Here is a 25549-nt window from a genome sequence, read left to right on the forward strand (position 1 = left end):
GTCTTTACAGCACAAAGCTGATCATCAATGTTATTCTCAGTGATGAAAAAACCTTATTTATATAAAGTATATCTGGTGAGTCTTGTGCCGACTTCGAAGGCATTCTCTAATCAGTTTGCAATTATAACCAGTCTAATATCAACACGTCTAGCTGGGAAGGATGCACATTATGTAATTCACCCAAACAATATGGACAAACTAGCTAAGACGTTTGCAGCCCACCACCTGTTCTCTGGCTCTTTTCCAATTATGGCTAATAAAAGCATCCAGGCCAAAAGTGGTGACTTGGAACAAATCAATTATACAGATTTATCCCAATCTCTTCATAATTCTGCTTTGGAACAGCCTTCATTTGCTCTGCTAATTTTTTTTTATTATTGAAAAGTTTTAAAATACATTTTATCTTTAACAATCCCCCCCTCCCCCTCCCCTACCTATCCCTCCCTACCCCTCCCCCCCTTTCCCCCCTCCCCCCCCCCCGACTTCCCAGAGCTAAGTACAGGGTATAAAAACAAAGAACAATCATAAACATCCATATGCTACCAACAATAAATTCTTAAATCTATCACTCTCTAGCTCATATAAGATAACTACAAACAATACTAATATTTCATATAGAGAGAAAAAAAAAGAAAATAGAAAGGAAGACTTATTCAAATGCTAAGTGAAACTTTTTAGTCCCGTATTTCTTCTGGATATATTCAATCCATTTTTTTCACTCCATAATATAACGTTCTTGCGAATGATCTTTCAAATAAGCCGAAATCTTTGCCATTTCTGCCAGGTCAGAAACCTTTAAAGTCCATTCTTCTATAGTCGGCAGTTCCTCCTTCTTCCAATACTGACCTATTAAAAGTCTTGCTGCTGTAACTAAATTTAACATCAACTTAGTGTCCACAACAGTAGCATCTGTAATTATACCCAACAAAAAGAATTGCGGACAAAACTTTATCTTTTGCTTGAAGATCTTCTGCATATTCCACCAAATTTTTATCCAAAAAGCCTTGACCTTTTTACAAGTCCACCATATGTGAAAATATGTTGCATCTTCACCACCACACCTCCAACATTTTGGCTGATAGTTCGGATACATACTTGCAAGCTTTTTAGGATCTTATAAAAGTTCTCTCTTAAGCTTTGAGCTTGTGTAAATTTTACGTTCCTCACCCAGATCTTTTCCCACGTATCCATTGTAATAACTTCTTGGATGTTCTGGGCCCATTTTATCATACAGTCTTTAACCAGTTCTGTTTCTGAATCAATTTCTATCAATGCAAGATATATCCGTTTGATATGTGCTGGACCCTGATTTCTAATTTGCTTTATCAAATTTTCATCAGTCATTGCAAAACCAGTTTTCTGATCTTCTTTCCACCTGGCCCGTAATTGAGTATATTGAAACCAGGTTTGAACAATCTTCTCATCTCGCAAGAAATTATACGATTTTAAACACCATACACTTCTTTCCAAGCTTAAAATCTCCTTATACGTGGTCACATCATGTTTGAAACCAACATTTATGTTTTCTATTGCGTGTTTTGGAATTGCCCACAATGGTATCTTACAGTCTAACTTGTATCTATACTTCTTCCAAACTCTCAACAATGCCTGTCTTAAAATATGCACTTTAAACACATTATCTACCTTCTTATCATACAACAAATATGCATGCCAGCCAAATAACAAGTCATGGCCCTCAAGATTTAATAATCTCTCTTGTGTCAAATTAATCCAATCACTTATCCCTGCTAACGCAGCAGCTTCATAATATAATTTAAGATTAGGCATTTTAAGACCACCTCTTTCACGAGTATCCTGCATAATCTTAAGTTTAACTCGTGGCCTTTTCCCTGCCCAAACAAATTTATTGATACCCCGTTGCCATTCTTCCAAATTAGAATCTTTCTTAAGAACCGGTATCATTTGAAATAAGAATAAAAATTTAGGCAGGACATTCATTTTCACTGCTGCGATTCTTCCCAACAAAGACAATTGCAATTTTTCGCAACTCTCCATTTCTTTTTGAATTTTTCCCCATAGTTTCTCATAGTTATTTTTATATAACTTTGTATTAGAGGGTGACAAAAACACCCCCAAATATTTGACCCTTTTAGCAATCTCAAATCCAGTTAATCCTTCTAAAAGAGCCTTTTGCGATACTGTCATATTTTTGGCCAGAATTTTAGTTTTTTTGTGGATTAACTTTAAATCCAGAAACCCTCCCATATTGCATTATTATCTCCATCAGGTCCACAACAGAATTTTCTGGCTGGGTCACTGTAACAACCAGATCGTCTGCGAACGCCCTCAATCTATAATCCTGATCTCTAATTTGTATACCCTTAATTCTTTCCGAACTCCGTATTTTTACTAGTAATATCTCCAATGTTAACACAAATAGTAAAGGCGATAACGGACACCCTTGCCTTGTGCCCTTCTCAATATTACATGCTTCAGTCAAACTATTGTTAACTATTATTCGGGCAGTTTGTTTTTGATATAATGCCCTAATTGGTTGCAAAAATTTATCCCCAAAATTCATTTTATCTAAAACTTTCATCAAAAATTGCCAATTCAATTGATCAAAAGCTTTTTCAGCATCTAAAAAAATTAGCGCCGCAGGGATCTGGTTGTTCCTTTCCAAAAACTCTAACACATCAACTATATGCCTCACATTATTTTTCATTTGCCTACCACTAATAAACCCAGTTTGATCCCCATGAATCACCTGTTGCAGAACCCTCATCAATCTGTTAGCCAACACCTTAGCAAATATTTTATAATCTGTATTTAAAAGTGATATCGGTCTATAGTTTTTAACTTGAGTAGCATCTTGATCTTCCTTCGGAATCAAAGAGATAAAAGCAGTTCTCCAAGACGGAGGCACCTTTCCCCCTCTCTGAATTGTCTGAAACAGTTCCTTTAACGGCTTTATCAACTCCATTTGTAAATTTTTATAGTAAACCGCAGTCAAACCATCCGTACCTGGCGCTTTATCCAACTTCAATTCCTTAATTGCTATAAGAATTTCTTCTTCTGTTATCAACTGGTTAATCTCCTCTTTTTGTGCTTGCATAAGAACCGGGATGCTAGCATTCTCCAAATATACGTCAATGTCTTTTTCATTAATCTTTTCCTTAGCATATAATTTAGAATAAAAATCCACAAAGGCTTCCTTAATAAGATCCTGTTGAAACACAACCTTTCCCTTATGTTCAATTTTATCTATATTAGAAGCCCTTTGCTTTTTCCTTAGTCTATAAGCTAGCCATCTACCTGGCTTATTAGCATTGCAAAAAGTATTATGCCTAGCAAACCGCAAGTTGGTTGCCACTTGATCAGCCATCAATTTATCGAATTGTCCTCTTAATAGCTTAATAACCTCCTTAGTCTTCACATCCGATGGGTTCAAAATTAAGACCTTTTCTTTTTCTTTTTGCTCTGCTAATTTATTGGACAGTGAGAGTACAAGTCTTAATTTCTAATTAGCAGCTGTTACTATTTATTACCATCTCCTCTTCCAACACCTGGGCTGAGTTTAGGATGCACGTTTCTACACTGATTCTGATATAAACCAATCCTATTCACTTTTAAATGAATCCACCAAGAACTATTTAGAGTTGGAGATTTTAGTGCATTACTTTGCAGATGACAAATACCTCTCCCTTTCTGTTTTTTACCACCATTCTTAGAAAGGTTAAGAAACTCTTAAACAAGTGCCTGGAATTGATTCTGAGCTGAATGGGAAAGAAGAAGTGAAACTTAATCTTGGAAAAATACTGCTGCAGTGGATTGAGAAGAAGCTGATCTGGATAATAGCATACAACAGACTTGTACTCCTCCTTTGGCCAGGTGTACAACTTGGAAAAGATCCTGGATTCATTACTGATGGCTGAGCCAGATTTGGCAGCAATGACCAGAGTATTGTTTGCAAAATCTGATTTGCATGCCATCTGGAGAACTAGACTAAATGACCTAATTATCCATTGTTCTCTAAATCAGACTACCAAGATCGGTTATAGGATTGCCTCCTTAAGATATATGAAGACTAATGCTGATACAGTAAGCCACTCATCTTCATATGGTAGGGCTCCAAAACTGTGCACATAATTCCAAGTTTATGTCACTTGTATAGTGTAAGAGCCAATAAGCATATCTCAAAATGCTGTTCTTAACATTCCCCAAGTTGTAAAGATTGTTGAGGTTATCTAAAGTCCATCTTCTTAGATCTTCACATAAGCTTTTAGATGGTTTTGGATGTCTGTGTGAGGGGTCCTTGGTGATCTCTGAGCTTGGTTGTTTTCTTGCAGACATTTCATTATTCAAACTAGGTAACATTGTCTAGCACTGGTGATGTAATCTAGTTTGGGTAATGAAATGTCTGCAAGAAAACAGCCAAGCTCAGAGAGCACTAAGGACCTCTCATTTCAACCCCAAACTACAAATATTATCCTTTGTTGGATGTTTGTGTTTTCATTTAGATGCATGACCATGTTTTTCTGCTTATATGATCATCCAAGGGGGCTCACCCAATAATAAAACAAAATATGACACAATCTAACATAAAATTCTAACATAAAATTCATAGAAATAAAATTAATATAGATTATCATTAAAGTAAATTAACAAAATTGGAAAAAACAGGGGTATTTTTCTAAGTTGTTAAATACTGGGAAATATTTAACTCCAGTGGGAGTCCGATGATCCTCCTGAACATAATATTCCATAGCATGAGTGCCACTCAGGAGAAGGTCAAGTAGTGAGGCAGGTTGAATGGGTCTCATTTAATTAACTCACTGGGAATGTTCACTATTTTATGTTAAGATTAGCAAGGTTAATTTCCTCAACTTTTTCAGGGGCAGAAGGTTTTGGAACTCCTTCTAAATAGACATGCACATTAATGTAATCTGGGATACCAATGGCTGAATCATAAGCACCAAATCCAATGGAACAAAAATATTATTTTGTCTGATCTACCTCAAACCGCCCACCCCCAAATGTATACATTAATCCAATATAAAGTTATCATGGTACAAGTTTCGCTTCCAAGTGAACTATTATTAAAAAAATAATAATTCATGATGACACATGCTTGTAGTGCTATCTGCAAAATGGAAATATTACCTTAGTAATACAAAATATATTCAGACAAAAGCAACAAGATTGATGTAATACATGGAAGTTGATTTAAGGAAGGTATCACCAAAAGAATAAAGTATTTTGAGCCAAGAGGGGGGGAAAGATTAAAAGAGAAAATTCTTAATCTTTTCAGATGAGTTTTATAAAAGTTCAGAGGGGATTGAAAAACCAATTATTCCTTATATCCACAGAGAATGAACAAGGTTTCAGGCAGCTGGTTTTAAATCTTACATAAAGACAGCACACTGATGGTTATCTAACACTGTCATATTTTTATTTCCAAGAAGGGTAGAGAACATACATGGAAACTATCTTGACAACAATGCCAAATTATCTAAATAGCTTTGAATACCATGTACCTTTAATTTATAGGAAAGAGGAGATAGAGCAGTAAATGTGTCAAACTTCTGTTATCTGGAGAAAGTTTTAAAGATCTACTAACTTGAAGACTGAAAGAACAGACAAACCATGCTGCTTCATCTCTTGAGCACCAAGCCCTCTGATCTAAGGAGGCATGAACCTGCTTAATGTTGCCAGTGAACTACCAGTACAGAGACCAAATCCATTGTGTTTTAGAACTTGTTTTTAAATTAAAAACAGGTTCATGCCTCCTTAGATCAGAGGGCTTGGTGCTCAAGTTTTTCAAGTTTGACACATAGATTCTATCTGCACCAGAAACTTTTACTTTCTTTTGAACCATGTGTTCCCTTCCACAGCATAAAAATTTGAGGTAAAACCCTGAAGAGTTTTCCATACGTTAAAAAAAAGGGGGGAGGGGGATTTCACTAAGATTTGGACTGCAAAATGTGAAAAAACCACTAGATGGCACTAAAACACACAAACTTTTTTATCTTTTTGCTGCCATCTAATGGTCTGTAAGATCCACTTTTCATAGACAAATGTTCTTGAATCCTGGACTGGTAGCTACACCTTGCAAAATCCTCCTATTTGACTAACGTTAAAGTTATAGGGACTAATCTATTAGAATATTTTATAGGTTTTTTGCCTATTACATGCTGCTTTATATAAATTAAACTATCATTTTTGGAGGGGCAGGGAAGTAATAAACATTTGTACACCTCCTAAAGTCACTTTGTGGATACACAAATATCTAAATTGTCTAAATAAACAAAGATGCTGCAGCTTTGCTATCATTTAGTAGGATGCAGATTTTTGTAGCCCAGACCAATTTCCTCTGTGAGATCTATAATAAATCCAAGGGTACAGATTTATATATTGGATACATGGGATTATGTAACCAAACATTTGCCAATCAAGAAAAATCAGTATTTTATTAGTCACTAGCAATGAAATATATGTGTTATTTGGATTGACAACCCCGTCATGTTTAGACAAACTGTAAAATATTTAGTATGGCAGTGTTAAAAATATAAAGCAACTTACCTGCAAATGCTGAGCATTGTCTGTCATATTGTCTTCACGTCTCCGTACTTCTTCTAGCAACTGGGCATTCTTCTTCTTTTCTATTTGTTGATTGTGCTTCAGATTGGCCACCTTCTTGTTTTGATCCTTCATGTGTCTAAGAATAGTGTGCATATACTTGTTAATTCTAATGGGCCTATTAACAATATAAGAGAGCAAATGTATAAACAACAGTATAAAGCTTATCATCAGGCAGGACTGTTCATTACCCATTCTAAAGTAGGAAGTCTATGAAAAGTTAGGGTGCTTCATGTGAAATACTGAACTGTTACTGCAGATTAGATGTGCATGAAGCAATTTTTAAGACAGAACTATGTTGTAGTTTAGATTGGCTTAATTTTAGACACGAAAACTTCAAGTTCCCAATCTCTATTTTCAGGGCCAAAATTTAAAATAGGGATCATAACATTTCATTACTGGCACAAATTAAGGGTTCTCAGTTTTACAACTCTACTATTTTTTTATTGTCTGTCTGGACAGAAATGGCTAGGTTGTGCACCTGGTATTCTCTCAGAAGGCTTGGTTTCTCCTTTTAAAGTCTCTGGGTAAATTAAAGCATCCATTCAGAAATAGTTTCCCATGCCAAGAGTTTATTCTAAAAATCAGTTCCAACCTAGACTGATTCAAAAATACATCCCAAACATTAATTTCAGAAACAAAATTAGTCCATCAGAACTTAAAATCATATCTGTGCATCCAGAACAGCCCACATATGACCAATTAAACCTTCTCAACGATGATAAGCAATTACATGGCATTATTTTAGGACTAATTACTATGAAAGGCTGCAGAAGAAATGTGAGAATAGTAACTGTTATCTGCTTGAGTTCTTAGATATTAATTTATTTGACTCTCTCACGATTCTGAGGAATTTCTTTCTTTTTATCTATATAATAATAGTCATGTGCAAATTCCAAAAGAGATTTGCACACTAATCTTTTTTGGCAAAAGGAAAGGATATTTTCTAATGTCCATATGATCATGCAAAGTTTTTAAAGGGTTTGGTGAAGTGGAGGCATTATGTATGATTGCAGGTTATATTTTTAAATATTTTATTTTCTTGTGAATATTTAGTAAGTGAAAATGCTATATTCTTAGGTATTTATTGCAAAATAATAGTATAAATTATACTGGTAGTGGGAAAAGCAAATGCTATTTTCAAGAGAAAGCTCCCCAATGGTTTTCGGCTAAAAAAAAAAAAAAAGCAAGAACAATCCTGTAAAACAAATATTAATTTTCCAATCTACAATCAGTTTTGTAACTGATATGATTAAATACGACTCACATAGTTATAATGTAGAAAAGAATATGTTTTCTATATTCAGTGAAAAAATAGAGGAAATGGAAAGAAGATCCAAAAACATTTTGTATGATTTGCACAATAACAATATTAACTCTTCTTAGAGTGTTTTTAAAGGAAGGCTCCTCCTTTTATTATTCTTGTTTTACTGCAGCAATCACTGAAGTTTTCTAAAGCTGTTCATCTGAATTATACTTTAAGTGTTTTAACCATTTTGTGACATTGTTCTCCAAATTACTCTAAAAAGAGTTCTCACTGAACGCTTCTCTTAAAAACTTATATTTATATTACTCAGAAAACCTATTAGTCTCAGCTAATTGTATGCTTTCATCAATGGACTGGATTGATTGACTAATTATGTGTCATCAAGTCAGAGCAATCAAACAGATAGATTGTTCTCCAGGGCAATCTGACCCCAACCTGGTCCTTTAGGTCTTCCAATGATGCACCCAATAGGAAGAGTTTTTTTACCAATTTATTTTTCTCTGACTTTTCCAAAATGCTACTCTGACTTTCCTGAAATAGAAACCTCAACTGGATCTAACAGGGAGAGAGTTCTTTACATTCTGACACCATGAACTGATATTATCCTTAAAGTGTAAACGTTGTCTCAATCCTGATTAGACAGAGCGATAACATGCAGGTACAGTTTGTTGTTAAGAAGATACTATTTAAATAAGTAAGTAAGTGAATATGTATGCCGCTCAGCTTACAAAGATACAAAACTGTTTAATCATTTATAGTAACTTCATTAAATCATATAAAAGTCTAAATCATATACTGTGTGATGACTTCTCTGGTCGCTTCCCCAGAGGCTTCTCTGTATGCCAGTTTGGCAAGGGAGAGTCGGATTCAGGGACAATGGTGTGTGTGTTGGGGGAGGCATGGAGAAATGTACAGAGGTTGCTGGAGGCTCTGAGCCAGGAATGGTGAGGAAGAGCCCAGCGGAGCATTCGCAGCAGAAATGAATGGACAAGCAGCCAGTTGAGCTAGGGACAGGAGAAGCACAGCTGCAGCTGGGAAGCCAGAGGCTTCAGGAGGAGGGGGCCCACAGTTGCAGCTGGCCAGTGGAGATGAGGAAGAACTGCCTCCCTTTCCCAGTCCAAGAGTGTGTAGGGTTGAGAGAAGGCAGGTGCAACAAAGGGCAACCAGGCTACTTGCAAGACAGCAGCCTTGCCCCTCTTGATGAGCTACACTGGGGAGCAGTTATTTAACTCAGGGTTTGGAGTAAAACAATGCTGGGAACAACATGTCCATTTCCTTGCTGTGCATTCTTCAGCCACCCCAATTCTTGCCTTACTTACTAGACTTGGATTCTGACCCTCGAACTTAGGATCACCCCCCTTGAACTCTGGACTTGCCTTTGCCTTGTGAATTTGCCTTTGCCTTGAGGACTTGCCTTTGCCCTGTGGACTGTCATGGGGTTTTCCTTGAATAGCCCATTGAACCCTTGGAGGGGGTTGCTGATGTGGGCATGAGAAATTTCTGAGGAAGACTGTTCAGGGCTTGGATGCCTCAATAAAGATTTCTAACACCCATGTAATGTGTGTGTATGATTCAGGATACACAACTTCAGATATTTTGCTTAGCATTTATCACAAGAAAAGCTATATATTTATACTCATGGGCTCATAAGTCAAGATTTGCATATTTTATTGATTAGCTGTAATGTGAATTATTCAGGGTCATGCAGAGAGTAACAGATTTGACAGGTCACATGTACCTGTGACAACTTATAAGCATTGGATTCTGTTCACTCTATTCCACAACAGCATGCAGTAGTCTAGAATGCAGATAGCCCAAGTTTGGAAATGTCTTCAGTACAAAATTTCTAGATGTGAGTCATTAAGCTAGAGTGACTAATGCATTGTCCAAAACTGCTAGAAAGATCTCAGTGCTTTATCTAACACTTCGTGTATTCCATTCCAAGAGGTAGAAATATTAAAACTCTAAATATAGAATTGACATATTGAAGAAAAGCTGACAATTATGACAATATAACAGGATTGAGTTTTGCTCCTGACATCCTTGTGTAATCCTGTCAATGATGCCTGTCTTTCCATCTGATGATCCAACAAAAACTATAGTGACATGGAGCTATTTTTAATAAACATTATTATTAAAGCAACCATAGAATTCCCACTACTATTGAATATCTGCTATTGCTCCTTGTAAAAATATGCAAGTTTATAAAGTGCACTGTTGTTGAAGAACCCCATCATGGCATATAACAGGCATGTCAAATTTACAACGTCACATGACATCACACGACCTATCGCAACTTTTCCCCCATTGCTGGCAATGGGGTGGGGTGCAGTTTTGGCATGACGCATCCATCCCGCAGGCTGGCAGTTTGACATGCCTGGCATATAAAGTAGAAACAGCTTTAACTTTTTAAATAGGGAGAGAAATGTTTCCAAACAAAAGGCAAGAACTAACATTATCTATTTTTCTTAGATATCAAAAGGCTTTCCAGAGCATGTGGATAATGAATATAGTAGTTCCAAAGGGAGTGTCCTCTGCTTATTCTAACCCTAACTTGTTTGTAACATAACAACAGAAGAATGAAATGGAAAATAGGAGACCAAGTGGTCCTTCCTCTACTCTACTCTTAAAGGAACAATTTGATGGATGAGGAAGATGTACCCAACATGTTGAACAATCACATTATACCAACTTTTAACAAAGTCTTTGTTTCCCAGAATTTACAAATATATTGAATCTTTCCCTTCCCTAGCAACAATAGATACTGACATAAGATTACTGAAATAAATGCAACTTAAGCAAATTATTTAACCTATTTCAATATAACACTTGGGAAAGAAGTTAATTTTTAAATCCCAAATATTTCTGTTTGTTAGCTTTATTCTGTGTTTATACATTCTGTCTATTTAAGTTTCCCTATTTCTTTCACTCTTAGTATTTTTAAACTTATTTATAACCTTCAGCTAATGAATACCATTTTGGCTATTTGACTCTATCTTTGATCTTTCATAAATTGAATGCTTCGATGCAATGAAGTGCTTTGAAACAACAGTAGAGGAGCCACATTCATTGCTCTCAAAGTACAATGGAGCTCTGACATGTAATCTTGTTTGACAATGCTATGCACAGTAGTACTGGAGCAGGATACATTAAATCTTAACAGTTTGCTCAGAAAGAAATTGCTTTGGGATGGTGGGTTTCAGAAAAGGAAATAATGGGGAAATCACACAGCACTCTTGTGATTGTTTTAGATTTATAGTCCTGTTTCCCAGAAAGATAGCTTATTACACTTCTTAGTTCTTTATCCATTTTAGTAACTCTTGTTTTCTTTGCCATTATGCTGTAACTTCTGCCTTCCTGTGAAAACATCATTCTTAGAGCATCACTCATCCATATCTGGTTCACTGATAGCTTAACAAATTGCTGCCCAGGGTATCTTAGAAAAGATAGGCCCATTGTATGTTCTGGTGGCCTTCCTACTGAATAGCAATTGCATCTTTTTTTTTTTTTTTTATTGAAAAGTTTTAAAATACAATTTTCCTTTAAAAAAAACCCCTTCCCCCTCCCTCCTCCCCCCCTACCTCCCCTCCTCCCCCCTCCCTCCTCCCCCCCCTACCTCCCCACCTCCCCCCCCTACTTCCCAGAGCTGAATACAAGGTATATATATATAAAAAAAAGCAAACCTAAGCAACCATATACTAACAACTATAAATTCTAAAATCCATCACTCTCTAGCTTATATAGGATAAAACAAACCTTAACAATATTAAATATATATATAAAAAAAAACTAGAATATGAAAAGGACACTCTCTAGCTTATATAGAATGGAACAAACCTTAATAGTATTAAACATATATTAAAGACCAAAAAAAAGGAAAAAGAAAAAAAAAACCCTTCTCAACCCTATACTTATCCTAAATAAACTCCATCCATTTTATCCATTCCATGATATAACATTCTTACAAATAATTTTCCAAATTAACCAAGGATCCCAAATCAAAAAAACTTTAAAGTCAACTCTTCTGTAATCGACCGTTCCTCTTCCAGTACCACATCTATAATTATTCCAAACACAACAAAAAAGAAAAAAGAGGAAAAAGAAAAAAGAAAAAAAAAAGATTGCAAACAAAACTTGAACTTTAATCCAAAAAAGCTCAGCCTTTCCACAAAACCACCAAATATAAAAATATATTGCGTCTACACCCAGATCTTTTCCCCCCTCCCCTGCTTGACTACTTGACTATATCGTAAAAATTCCAAAGACTTCTGCGATTCCTGCTACTTTCTCTTCTTAGATCGTTTTGCAGCAGCACGCGTCACCCTCTGTTTTATAGATTCATCCGACGAGGTTATATCTTGATCTCCTCCAACACCGTTGTCTTCTATCTGACCATCTTCGGCCTCTTGATGCGCTCCTTCTCCAGATCCCTTTCCAGCTTCCAAAAGTGTTAATGGCGTTGCATTTAAAACATTATTGTAGAAATCACGCGCTTGCATCACAGTAATCAAACGGTACTTTTTACCTTCGTGCATCACCATCAACCCCACTGGGATCTCCCATCTGAACCTTATATCTCGCTGCTTGAGCTCTTGCACAAGAAATGTAAAATCCTTCCTTCTCCTTAGAATCTTTGGAGGAATTTCTTTTAAGACCAAAACTTCTTGATTAGCAATCATAACTTTAGTATCATAAGCAGCTTGTATAACTTCATCTCTAGTTTCCCTTTTTGCAAAATATACCACCACATCTCTAGGCAACTTCCTCTGTCTGGCAATCCATGAATTCACACGAAACACTTTGTCCATGCCTCCTTTTATTTCAGATGCTGGCTGTTTCAACACTATTTCAAAAGCCTCAGAAACCAGCTGCTTTAGATCTTCCTTAGTATTCTCCTTTAAGCCTCTAATTCTAATGGCAAACTGCATCTGGAAATATTGAGCAAGACACAGTTCCTTTTCCATTTTATTTTCATTCTCCAATACTTTTGCTTCTAATATAGCATTCTTTTGAGTCAAGTCTTCTAGCTTTCCCTCCAATTCTTCCACACACCGAGCCACTTTACACACTGAAGTCAAGATGTCTACCCTCATTGCTTTGAGCTTCTGTTCCATCCTCTCCTCCATTCTCTCCTCCAATTTCTCCAATTTCTCCTCCATCTGTGCAAATCTAATATTAATTGATTCCAAAATTACCTGGGTATGTTTTTCAAGAGCATCTAGTAAGTCCTTTGATGTCAATACATCAGGAGGATGCAGCGCCTGCAATAATGATTGTTGCACGGGAGAAGTTCCAGCACTCCGAAGAGTTTTAGGGGGTGGTTTAGCCGCCATCTTTTACCAAATATGACGCACTTTCACTTCAGATTTGTAATCCAAAAAAGTCCATCAAGCTGGAGAGTAAAACATAGTAATCCTCTTTACCATTTCCTCTTGTATCGCTCTGCCTGCTCCTTTAAATCATAGTCATTCCTTCAGGCAGGGGTGGTCGCAGACGGCTGGCTCTGCTCCAAGAAGTCAGGAGCAGAGGCGACGGCCAGCTGGGAGCAGCCCAGGCTACGGGGGAGTTCAATCCTTCAGCCGCCCAAGCCATAAGCTCAGGCGGCCCTGGAGAACTCTACCCCTACCTGGGAGCTCGCCCCCTCCTCTTCTCCCGAGGAGGGGGCTTCGGATTCGCCCGAACAGCTGATCGGCGCTGTTTCGGGCGAAAAAACAACAGCTGAGCCGCGGGCAGCCCGGGAAGGCTCCCTTCGTCGCCGCGGAGCCACCGGAAGTCCCAATAGCAATTGCATCTTGATGAGTTCCATTTATATTACAGCAAGATGCTTCCCTTCTGATTAAGGAAGAATCATCAGGGAACATTCTCAATTAAGGCCAATCAAGATAAGCAGGGAAGCAGCATGAACAGGATCAATATTGGATAATAGTTAGCTACACACTGCCTGTTCTATATTACAGAAATTAGACCCTTGTTCCATAGTAGACATTTATGGAGTTAATGAGCATGGCTGCCTATTTATTTTCTACTTGAGTCCATGGGGAAGCACTATTTATTTCTATGACCCAAAGTTACTTCACATTAGGGAATGGAAGAAAGTGATTTCTGAAACCTCCAGAGGAGATTTTGAGAGCTGCAGGAAGCTTATGTGGGAGACTTACAGAAATGGATCTTCCCCAATCTAGTTCTGGTTGATACATGGTGCTTGGTTATCATAATGAATGAATTTGTTATATTCTCCAAGTGGATAATTATTTGGATCATATGAACACAATGAAAATATAGCCAGCCAAATATCATGGTCACATTTGTGTATGTTGAAGTGAAGACAGTGCATTTAAGGCATGGATTCATGTGTTCCAAGTTTAATTTCTAAACCAGCAAGTCACTTATTTATTCATTTATTTAGCTTTCAGTTGTTGTATATTGTCTGAATCACTAGGAAACTGACCAGTATACAATAAACAAAAACAGAAAAAGAAATCCCACTAACAATTCCATATAAAATATTTTTTAACATAATAAACCATAATTGCCCTATAAACATACTATGGCACGCTGGAAAGTACATTGGAATAAAAGATTCTTCAAGACTCCTTTAACTGAAAGAAAAACAAGAGCAAGCTGTACTTCTGGGCATAGAACATTCCAAATACACATACACAAACACACACATAGATACACACATACATCTATAAGTACGTAAAATAATTTTTAAGGGGAAAAGGTATTTATTAAAAAATTAAAATCAGAAATACATCAACATTTTAAAGTATTTATAAATATTGTATGTTAGTTGGAGAACAAGAAAGAGAGGAAGTGGGAAACTAATATTTCTAATTGTTTAGTAGTTTTTCTTTTTAAAACATTCTTAAACAATAAAAAGTGGAGATTTTGGCATTTAGCTCATGGAGTAAAATTCTTACTTGTATTGTTAAAATAATTTAATGTATTTGTTTTTTGTTGTTAATTATTCATCAATTATGTACAGAAAATTACAATCTTTTTTGATAAATATTTTATTAATTTTCTAATTTTACAATCATGAGTACTTAAGAAACGTGTTCTCTGGGTCCATTGGTAATTCAGAGGTACATATTAACTTTCTCAATCTAGTTCCAATACTACACCATCCAGTGCTTCTTTGGGCCTCTCTTCTTCCGGTGGTATGCATTTTTCCACACTGGGCAAATACTATTCTTGTTACTGTTAATACATATACAATTAATACCACTTTACAATGCCCTGGTAAGGCCACACTTGGAATACTGCATCCAGTTTTGGTCACCACGATGTAAAAAAGATGTTGAGACTCTGGAAAGAGTACAGAGAAAAGCAACAAAGATGATTAGGGGACTGGAGGCTAAGACATATAAGGAACGGCTGCTGGAATTGGGTATGTCTAGTCTAATGAAGAGAAGGACTAGGGGTGACATGATAGCAGTGTTCCAATATCTCTGCCACAAAGAAGAGGGAGGCAAGCTATTCTCCAAAGTGCCCGAAGGCAGGACAAGAAGCAATGGATGGAAAATAATCAAGGAGAGAAGCAACCTAGAACTAAGGAGAAACTTCCTGACAGTTAGAACAATTAACCGGAAGAACAACCTGCCTCCAGAAGCTGTGAATGCTCCAACACTGGAAGTTTTTAAGAAGAGACTGGACAGCCATTTGTCTGAAATGGTATAGGTTTCCTGCCTGAGCAGGGGGTTGGACTAGATGACCTCCAAGGTAATTAATTACCTTTAAAGCCCTACATGGCTTAGGCCCGGGGTACTTGCCAGACCACCTGCTGCCAATGTCAACCTCCCATCGCCCAGTTCGCTCCCACAGTCGGTCTCCTCAGGGTTCCGTCAGCCAAGCAATGCCGGCTGTCAACCCCCAAGGGGAGAGCCTTCTCTGTGGGCGCGCCGACCGTCTGGAATGAACTGCCTTCGGAGCTGCGGACGGCCCCTGACCTTTGATCCTTCCACCGTGACCTGAAGACATGGTTGTTCCAACAAGCGGGCGTGGACTGACCATGGTTTTTAATTTGGTTTTTATGGTGTTAAATTGTCCCGTATTTCTTCTATTCATTGTTTAATTCTTTTTTTAATTTTTGTATTTTATGTCTCTTAATTTTTTATTGTTGTGAGCCGCCCTGAGTCCTTAGGGAGAAGGGCGGCATATAAATTTAATAAATCCTAATCCTAATCCTTCCAACTTTACTGTTATGATTATCATTAATTAAATATAGGCATCTTCATCACATTTTATGGTATTATACATAATATCGATAGTATCAGTTTATAATATCTTTTCTAACCAGAACATATCTCAATTGCATTTGCACTTAAAATCCATTTGTTCAATCAATATCCTGTCTTTTCCACTTTTTAAATTTTTTAAATTTCCTATCAATGTTCAAAATATCTCTATTGCTTATAATTTTCTCATAATAAATTATATTTGGGTAACCAAAAGCTTCCCTTATTCAAACCCTCAGAATTTTTATATTCCCCATCTCATAACAAAATATAATATTCTAGTTACAAATCCTATCTTTCTAATTATAATAATACTTCTATTTCTAACAGTTATCTATTTTCTTAGCCATATTCAAACATCTGTTTAATAGTATAATATCCCATCTAATAGGTCAAAACTTCTATTTTCTTCAGTCTTACTCTAGCTTTCTTCCTTTGCCAAATAACTTTGCAAATTAGTGCATTTGAATCATCAAGTAATTCTTCCTCTGTTTTTGTATAAATTGTTTGGAATGAGGAAGAGAATTTGATTGAAGTATTTTTGGAAGAACGCCCAACCCATTTATATTCATTAAACAGCTTACATCCTTCCTCCTTCAATTTTTCTTTTCATTTTTTGTTTGTCAATATTCAGCATTTCTCCTAACACCTTTATCATCTGTTCAATCAGCTCTTCTTCCTTATCTTCAAATGTGTTCTGAGATCTTGACAAGTAAGAGATCTTTTCCATTTCCGGTGTTATCACTGCATCTTCTAATTTTCCATTTGTCTGTATGTGTCTGTTAATTCCTTCCTTTAGGTCCTCCATCTTTGGATCCTTTCTTCTAATTTTCCGTCTGTTTTCTGGATTACTAGTTCCTTTTTTGTAGTCATTGTCTGGATTTCTAAGTTTAGGTTAGAAAATTGTTCTTTTATCTCATTTGCATTATTTCTTAGTCTCATTATGAAATAAAACAATTGTTTCTTGGATTGATTTTAACATAAAAAGAATTTCTTTCTGAGATTCATTAACATTTTCTTGTTGGAATATCAAGCTTGGGACTTCAGAAACAAGTGTTAAAGATGGTTTTTTACCATTTGTGGCTAAGAGTGGAACACCCATTTTGTTTTTGTATGTAGTCTTTATAGACCAATAGGGTCCCCAACACAGATAAGCAGCCCAAGAGGGTTTTTTCCCCTTTTCCCAGCTGCAGTCTGCTAAAGTGAAAATTTCCAGGAAAAACAGAGTCTTATCTAAGTATGGGCCTCAAGCCAAGTTTCCTTTAAGCATAATAAATTGTATGCCCGGATTCGCCACTAGATGTCATTGATACCATCTCCCAGCTTTCCAAATCCAAGCCTATTTTACAGACTTTCAAATATTTTTTCTAAAAAAAAAGTCTCAAAAGCACTTTTAGCCCTCAAATTTCAATGCTATATATCTGTATTAATTTCAAATTGATCTTGTAGTTTTCTCTATTTTCCTCCAAAGCAATTAATCCGCTGCTTTTCTTTTCCTGAGAGAGCGGAGCAAAAACTTCCCTTCTCTCTCTCATCAGGGAGGATTCTTTGCTTTGGTCATTTTTTTCCAGGAAAGTAGTATTAAGGTCATAAAAAGAGGATAAAGTCTCACCCAGTTCCATCCATGTTGCTCAAAAATTGCTAGTTAGTGCTTATCTTCAGTTGTCAGCAACTTCTGACTGGCCACACAAATGTAACCAGTCTTCCCCCCGCCAGTTTGGAGGGCTTCCTCAGATCCAGCAGAAGGGCTGCTGTCCTTCTGTGATCAACAAGGGTCCCCTCCTTCTTCATCAGCTCTCCAGGGTGATTTTTTAGGGTTCCTAGTGGGGCAAAATTGAATGTGGAAGATGGAGCCCCGTCTTCCTTCATCCGTTACGCCACGACATCTAACCAGAACTCCAGACAATTACAATCTTGATATTTTTTTGTCCAGTTATAGTTACCATATTTCTATATCAATTAATTAGTACAAACCAAAAACAGAACTATAAACACTAAACAACATATTAAATCAATATTGAGAAATATAAAACTGAAATATGATTATATAAATAAATAAAATAAACCTTTATTGTCAAAGTACAACATGTGTACATTGAGATTAGCTGAGCCTCCCCCTGTGCTCTCTCTCCCCAACACACAGTGACAACAAACCCTCCATCCCACCACACTATGTGAACCAACTACACCACACACCGGCCTCCCAAGTCAATTCTGCATAAGATTATGTCCCATTTAAAAGCCTAACAGCCCACGGATAAAAGCTATTTTTCAGCCTGTTGGTACGGCTGGCTATATTCCTATATCTCCTACCGGATGGTAGGAGAGTAAAGAGATACCGTCCAGGGTGTGAGTCATCCCTGAGAATCTTCCTCACTCTTCCAAGGCAACGAGCCCTGGCGATGTCATCCAGTGGTGTCAGGGAACAGCCCACAATGTCTTGTGCTGTGCTCACTACCCTCTGTAATACTTTCCTATCCGCGGCTGTCAGACCAGCATACCAAACCACAATACCATACGAGAGGACGCTCTCTATGGTAGACCGGTAAAAGAGGGTCGTTGGGCCTTTCTAGCCATCTGAGTTGTGTTAACTTTCCAGGTCAGATCTTCACAGAGGTAAACTCCCAGAAATTTAAAGGAGGAAACTCTCTCTACACAGTCCTCCCCGATGTAAAGTGGGGCAGGTTCCTCCTTTTTTCTCCGGAAGTCTAACACCATCTCTTTCGTCTTGCCGATGTTTAGGTGCAAGTTGTTGTTACTACACCATATGGATAGTTTTTGTACCTCCGCTCTATATGCTGTCTCATCCCCACCTGTAATAAGACCCACCACAGTTGTATCATCTGCGAACTTGTTTATCGCAATGGATGGGTCAGATGATGCTGAATCATAAGTGTATAAAGAGTACAGGTAGGGGCTAAGCACACAGCCCTGTGGCGTGCCGGTGCAAAGTTTCAGGGGGGTGGACAAAGCAGAACCAACCCTCACTGTTTGTACCCGATCCCTAAGAAAGTCTTGAATCCAATCGCAGATAGCGGGGGAGAATTTCAAGTCAGTCAGCTTCTCGATAAGAATGCTCGGCAAAATGGTGTTGAAAGCCGAGCTGTAGTCAACAAAAAGCATCCTGACGTAACTTCCAGGTTTCTCTAGATGACTTGCTACAGAATGTAAAGCAGTAGCTATGGCATCGTCTGTCGACCTATTTCCCCTGTAGGCAAATTGATGTTTATCAAAGTCCAGTGAGAGGCATGTCCTAAGATGTTGGAGAACCAATCTTTCGAAGCATTTCATGACTACAGACGTTAATGCAATAGGTCTGTAGTCATTCAGGCACTCAACTGCAGTTTTCTTGGGGACTGGGACAATGGTAGCTGCCTTCAAGCATGATGGTACACATGCCGTTTGCAAGGAGATGTTAAAAATCCTTGTCAGGACCCCTGCTAATTGATCGGCACAATTCCTGACCACTATCCCCAGCACCCCATCTGGGCCTGCGGCTTTGCTGGGATTCACAGCCTTCAATACAGCTCTCACTTGGTGTTCACACAGGGTGAGTGGCTGAGAGTCAGAAGGCCGGCCAGCAGAGGCTACGGGGTCTGGTCTTTTAACCTCGTAGCGGGCGAAGAAGATATTCAGCTCCTCAGCCAACGAGGCATCGGTGTTTGCCATGCTCCTCCTGCTGCCCTTATAGTTGGTTAAGTGCTGCAGTCCCTGCCATACTTGCCTCGGATCGTTGTTCGCTAAATGGTTCTCCACCTTTTGTTTGTATTGTTGTTTTGCCATCCTAATGCCTCTTCTGAGATTTGCCCTGGCCTCTCTGTATCTGTCCCTGTCCCCCGCCTTAAAGGCAGAATCCCGGGCTCTCAGGAGTGTTCGTATCTCTATGGGGGAAACCCTCATAGAAATGTATGAATTGTTTTCTCTTTCTTTTTCCCAGCAAGATGGGATGAATAAAGGACCCACAAGTAACCCTTAGAACAGAGTTTGTCTTTAATTATACACAAATCTGAACTAGAGTTTTGCAGAGACAATGAGTTTCTTGAGTAGACAATCAGCTCTAGAAACTCTGCGGTCTGGTTACTGCATCATCTTAACTTTACCACCTGCGTGTAAGCAATTAGACAATTGTTCAAGTCTCTAAATTTTATGTGAAAACTTAAACCCATGTGTGCGAAGGGCAGGTTACTATCTTATTTGGCTCACTGTTATAGTTTATTGGGCTGCTCTAACATCTTATAGAACAAAGCCTTCAAAAGACCAGGGCTATAATTAAGAGACTCATCATGTTTAGCTCTCCAGAAAAAAAAGTCTCTTAGTGGGAAGAGAATCCTTATCTGCTTAGTGAGTCTGGTTTTCTGTCATAAATAACAGCAAAAATACTAAGACTACTTGTTACTCATCCAGCAACAAAACTAAAACCTTTAATCAGCCATCTGGGTTACTTTCTTTCTTCTATTTTATAGCACTGTAAATTGCATAGAAGGGTTAACATGAAAAATACACAGATTATTGTCTGCTTTTAAGAGGAAATTACTCAAATAGGCCCACCATAAATAACAGCCAGCATCCAATACTTGAAATTCTTCAGAGCAATTTGAAAGGCAGGGAACAATGCTTGCAAAGCTTTTGTTGCTCCCTCTGAAGTTAATAGCTCTTTGTTACAAATGATACACTAATACTGTATAAAATAATGAGGTGGGAAGAATATTCGTGTCTTGCCTATTGCATTTTACATATATTCTGGACTTGTTAAAGAATCACACTGATCTGTAAGACACCCCCACCCCATACTAATACTAATTAAATTAATTAAAAACTACTTTGGGGGGCAAACTACTTTTTTAGAAAGACCTGCTTATCTTTCTAAAATGCTTTTCAAAGAACAGAAGTAGGAACATGTCTAGATTGGGAATATATTGGCAACAGCTTGTAAACTGTAAATTATTTTGTCCAAATTGCAGGATGCTTTATCCTCACACTGGACAGTGCCCTCCCAAATTCTAGGAAATTTTAGAAAATTAACTGAACAATTGCTTTCCTTTCTGGGACTGGGTCTTCCTATGAAGATATATTGCAGCTCTTCATATTATAGGTAGGACATATATGTCACTACATACATACACAGTTGTATGTATAGGTAGCTTCAGTTTACAATCACCATTGGAACCAGAAGTTCCATTACTAAACAAGGCAGTTGTTAAGTGGTCAAGTCTGATTTTGTCACCTTTTATGCTACAGTTGTTAAGCTAATCATGCAGTCATTAAGCAAACCCAGCTTCTCCCATTGACTTTTCTTGTTGTAAGCTGGCTGGGAAGGTCACAAATTATGACCAGATGACCCAGGGAAGCTGCAACCACCATAAATACATACTGGCTGCTAAAAAGTGCCCAAATTTAGCTCATATGACCATAGGAATGCTGCAATTGTCATAAGCATGAGGGCCAATTATTTTTATAGGACTACCTGTAAAAATAGAAGAGCTACTTTGGAGAAACGGTTAAGACACTAGCCTAGAAATAAAACAGCTGTGAATTCTAGTCTTCCCTTAGATAGGAAAGCCAGCTAGGCCATCTTGAGCCAGTCACTTTTTCTCACCCTGAGGAAGCAGGCAATGGCAAACCATTTCTGGAATCTTGCTAAGAAACTGCAGGGACTCGTCCAGGCAGTTGCCAGGAATCATCACTGACATGAAGGCACCAAAACAGCAACAATAATGCCTACTACATATATAAATATCTATCAAAATGCAAATATTGGACGACACTGCAACCAGTTCAATAGATTATTTTAAAGTCTTTTCTTGCCTTAAACCAAAGTCCTGCAACAGTGCACTCATTATAACAGTTTACTAGCATATATTGCTGGTCTGAAATCCAATTGAAAGATTATTTTTAGGCTATATTGTTTTTTCCCTCTGAGGCTGAGCTGAAACATTTCATGTTTCTCCAGGCACTTGAAACAAAAGAAGGAAACATCCTTTTAGGTCTTTTAAAATAAGAATTGAAAACTCTTGTTCTCTTGAAGTAAAAGGGACAGAAACCCTTTTACCACAAGTGATGGAGAAGTGATGAAACACTGCACTGTTAGCGTTACAAAAAAAAAGTGGAAATAGATACTCAGGAAAAGAAACAAAATAATGAAAAAAATCCTGCTGGATTTCCAACCTACACTATTGTATATGCTAGAGAAATATTATAACTACAATATAAATATTATAATGAAAATAAGGACTAGGAGTGACATGATAGCAGTGTTCCAATATCTAAGGGGCTGACACAAAGAAGAGGGAGTCAAGCTCTTCTCCAAAGCACCAGAAGGCAGGACAAGAAACAATGGATGGAAACTAATCAAGGAGAGAAGCAACCTAGAACTAAGGAGAAATTTCCTGACAGAACTATTTATCCATGGAACGACTTGCTTCCAAAAGTTGTGAGCGCTCCAACACTGGAGGTTTTTAAGAGAAGATTTGACAACCATTTGTCTAAAATGGTAGAAGGTTTCCTGCTTGAGCAGGGGGTTAATGCAGCAGGAGAGCAGTTAAATGTAACTGTGGTAGATATCACAGATCTTAGCAGCCATTAACTAAGCTAAGAGATCTTTCCTACCTGAGTAAAGGATATCAATCTGTCTGTCAGTCTGTCTATACTACAAATGCCGGTATGTGGCTTCATTCATATGGCTCTAAACAGATTTGAAGTAGTCAAGTGCAAAGGATGGATTCTTAGACAAATCTGCCCAGAGCTTAGTTGGGACACAAATGACCAGGCTCAAATTATCCTACTCCAGAAACGTGTTATCACATTTCTACATTATTTCTAGATAATTATCGCATTAAGTCTGGAGAAGGTTCTAATGCTGGGAAAGGCAGAAGGAAAGAGGAGAAGATGACCCACACCAAAGTGGATAGACAGTGCAATAGATCTACCATTGGAAGATCTGAATGACCAGGTTAGGGATAGCTACTAAGAATCAACAATGATTTAATGACATGTAATGTAATGGCATGTAAACCGAAAGACAGCACTTTGAAAATGGAGCAAGAAAACACACCTGTAAGTGAGAGGGGAGTACAGGACAATGTCATCCATTATTCCACCATCTTAAAATGGTTCCAGACAATTCAACAACCCAGCAGTGCAGATTTGCTTTCTGTGATGGTTATAAAGCTTTCCATATTCTCCAACTAGTTTTCTTTAAATATCATAATTTTGTACACTGTAGATATTCTGATATAGCACTCCTGGTGCTAAGACCACAGAACTGAATCCTGAAAAAACAGAACCTTGTTGCAAAGTTGGATTTAACATTCCCTTGGCTCAAACATCTCACTAAGTTTTACTTTCCAGAAAGAACAGGCAGAAAACCATCACAGGATGATAGGAAAACTATTTATATGTGGTCAGTTACATCTTTATTTATAGTATTTGGCCTAGATGGGAATTCTAACTATAGCTATTGATTTTACATGTATTATATTCTACATCTCAGCCTGTATAGATATTTACCTTGAGGTGAGATGGGCAGCCTATACATTTTATAAATAAATAAAATATTGTTATGGAAAATATTGTTTCATTAAAATTCAGAAAAAAATAATTAAAGAAACTAGAAAACACTTGAGATGATAAAGAAACATTTCCTTTTTTTAAAAAAAGACAGACATTAATGATTATTCAAACTGGGAAAACTTAACACATTGTTGGCATTCCCTAGTAAATCAAATTATATAATCAACCCCACTGCAGAAGAAAAAAATTGGCTGGATTATAAGAACAGATTTCTTTAATTAAGCCCATAATTTTGCTACACAAGAATAGCAAAATTCAGTTTCTGGTGGAGATAACTTTTTACACATAAGCTCTTCTACTTCTAACAAAGATTTTTAATATGTGCTTTTATATTCAATACATGAGCAGATAATGCATATTCATTTTTATCTCATTCTCCTCTCTCTCTTTCTGGGCACTTCTGGGAACATATATGTATAGAGGTCAAAATTTAGCAGTAAATCAGAAAAGGAGGAGGAGGTTTATTTCAGGTTGATCATAATAATATATATTACAACTTTAATTTAAAATAATAATTTCATGCTTCAAAGCACAATTTTTATTTCCAAGTTTGTTCTGATATGCCAAAGATATTCTGAGAAAATAAAAATAAGAGTGCAGTGGTAACATACTGCTTGGTTTCATTTGCCCAGAAATAAACAACGTATTCTGAAGAAATAAGCAAAGTATTCTGAAGAATTAAAGTAACATAATAATTGAGCCATTTTACCTTTGGTTAAATGGGAAGTTTTGTGGCAGCCATTTTCAGAATAAACAGGTTCTTATTCTTAGCTTCTTCTTTTCTTTTGTTTTCTAACTGCCCTTTCTATTGTTGCATATTAAATCTTTGTACTCTTCTCTGATTGTATGGGAAAATAAGGGCAGCTGCTATTATTGCCTTCTACTAGACATAGGCCTTTATCTTCTCTTGCTTGAATATGCTGTTCACTTGCTCTAGGATCTCAGCTGCAATTGGTTGTCCTGCTTTGATGTCACAAACAGCATTGCAAAGACTATTGTCAAATTACCCCATAGGAAAACCTTTGAACTGAGGCCAGTATGTATTTGGCTTATCGGTAGTGACAGCATTATAATGAAAGGCAATTTGAATATTCTGGTGACAGCTTACTCTGAAGTGATTGTTATTTATCAGCTTTCTTAATTAAAAGGAATAAAAGAAAAATCTCCTATAATCCTAATGGCTGAAACTTCTTTTCTGGTGCACAATATCAGCATCTGGGACACACATTATCATAAGCCTAGGATTGGAGTTTGCTTTTATCAGTCTTTATTCTCATCATAGTATTTGACATAGCGTAGAGTACTCCCTTGCATACTTGTTCTTTAAGCAAACAAGGAAAGAATTGAAATTTAGATAATCCTTTCATAATGTTTTCCATAAATAATAAAATGCATTGATACAAACAGAGAATTTTAGGCAGAGGCATATTTGCCATAGTTCTCTGAGAATTAACGCCAAATGTAAAAATGATTCCAGAAAAATTTTCTGGCCTGATTTTTTTGCATAACCATTTCAAATTCTATAAGTAGTCTGGGATCAATTTTCCTTTGTATTGTCTGATTTCTCAACAACTTATAAAGATTCAAAAATAAAAGATCCATGGCTTTTTGTTTTTATTTTAAAGTGCCTCTGTGCTGCTCTCTTTCATTATTTGGTCTAGAAAACTCGGACAGAATCCCAGATAATTTTCCAAGTAGAAAGTAACTTATAAGGTAAACAGAGCTAACTTCTAATACTGGTAAGCTTTACCATATGAAGCAAAGAATCAAGACAATGGACTTGTATTAAAACATGGAAAATATTAAGGGACAAAAATATTCCTCCCAGATTTTTATCTAATTTATTAATGCACATATATAGAATTTTAATCTA

General features: G+C 37.1%; 1 protein-coding gene across 1 annotated transcript in view; it reads right to left on the reverse strand.

Moving 5' to 3' along the window:
• Positions 1-25549, reverse strand: part of ERC2 (ELKS/RAB6-interacting/CAST family member 2) — a gene marked incomplete at its 5' end in the record, with an annotated part of 592568 nt that overhangs the window by 250374 nt on the left and 316645 nt on the right. The window contains one exon of the mRNA XM_081317437.1: positions 6544-6709. Within this exon, the coding sequence (XP_081173563.1) occupies positions 6544-6709 (166 nt within the window). The remainder of the gene's footprint in view (positions 1-6543; positions 6710-25549) is intronic.

Source organism: Vipera berus, assembly GCF_964194415.1.
Source record: "Vipera berus genome assembly, chromosome: 2".
NCBI lineage: Eukaryota > Metazoa > Chordata > Lepidosauria > Squamata > Viperidae > Vipera > Vipera berus.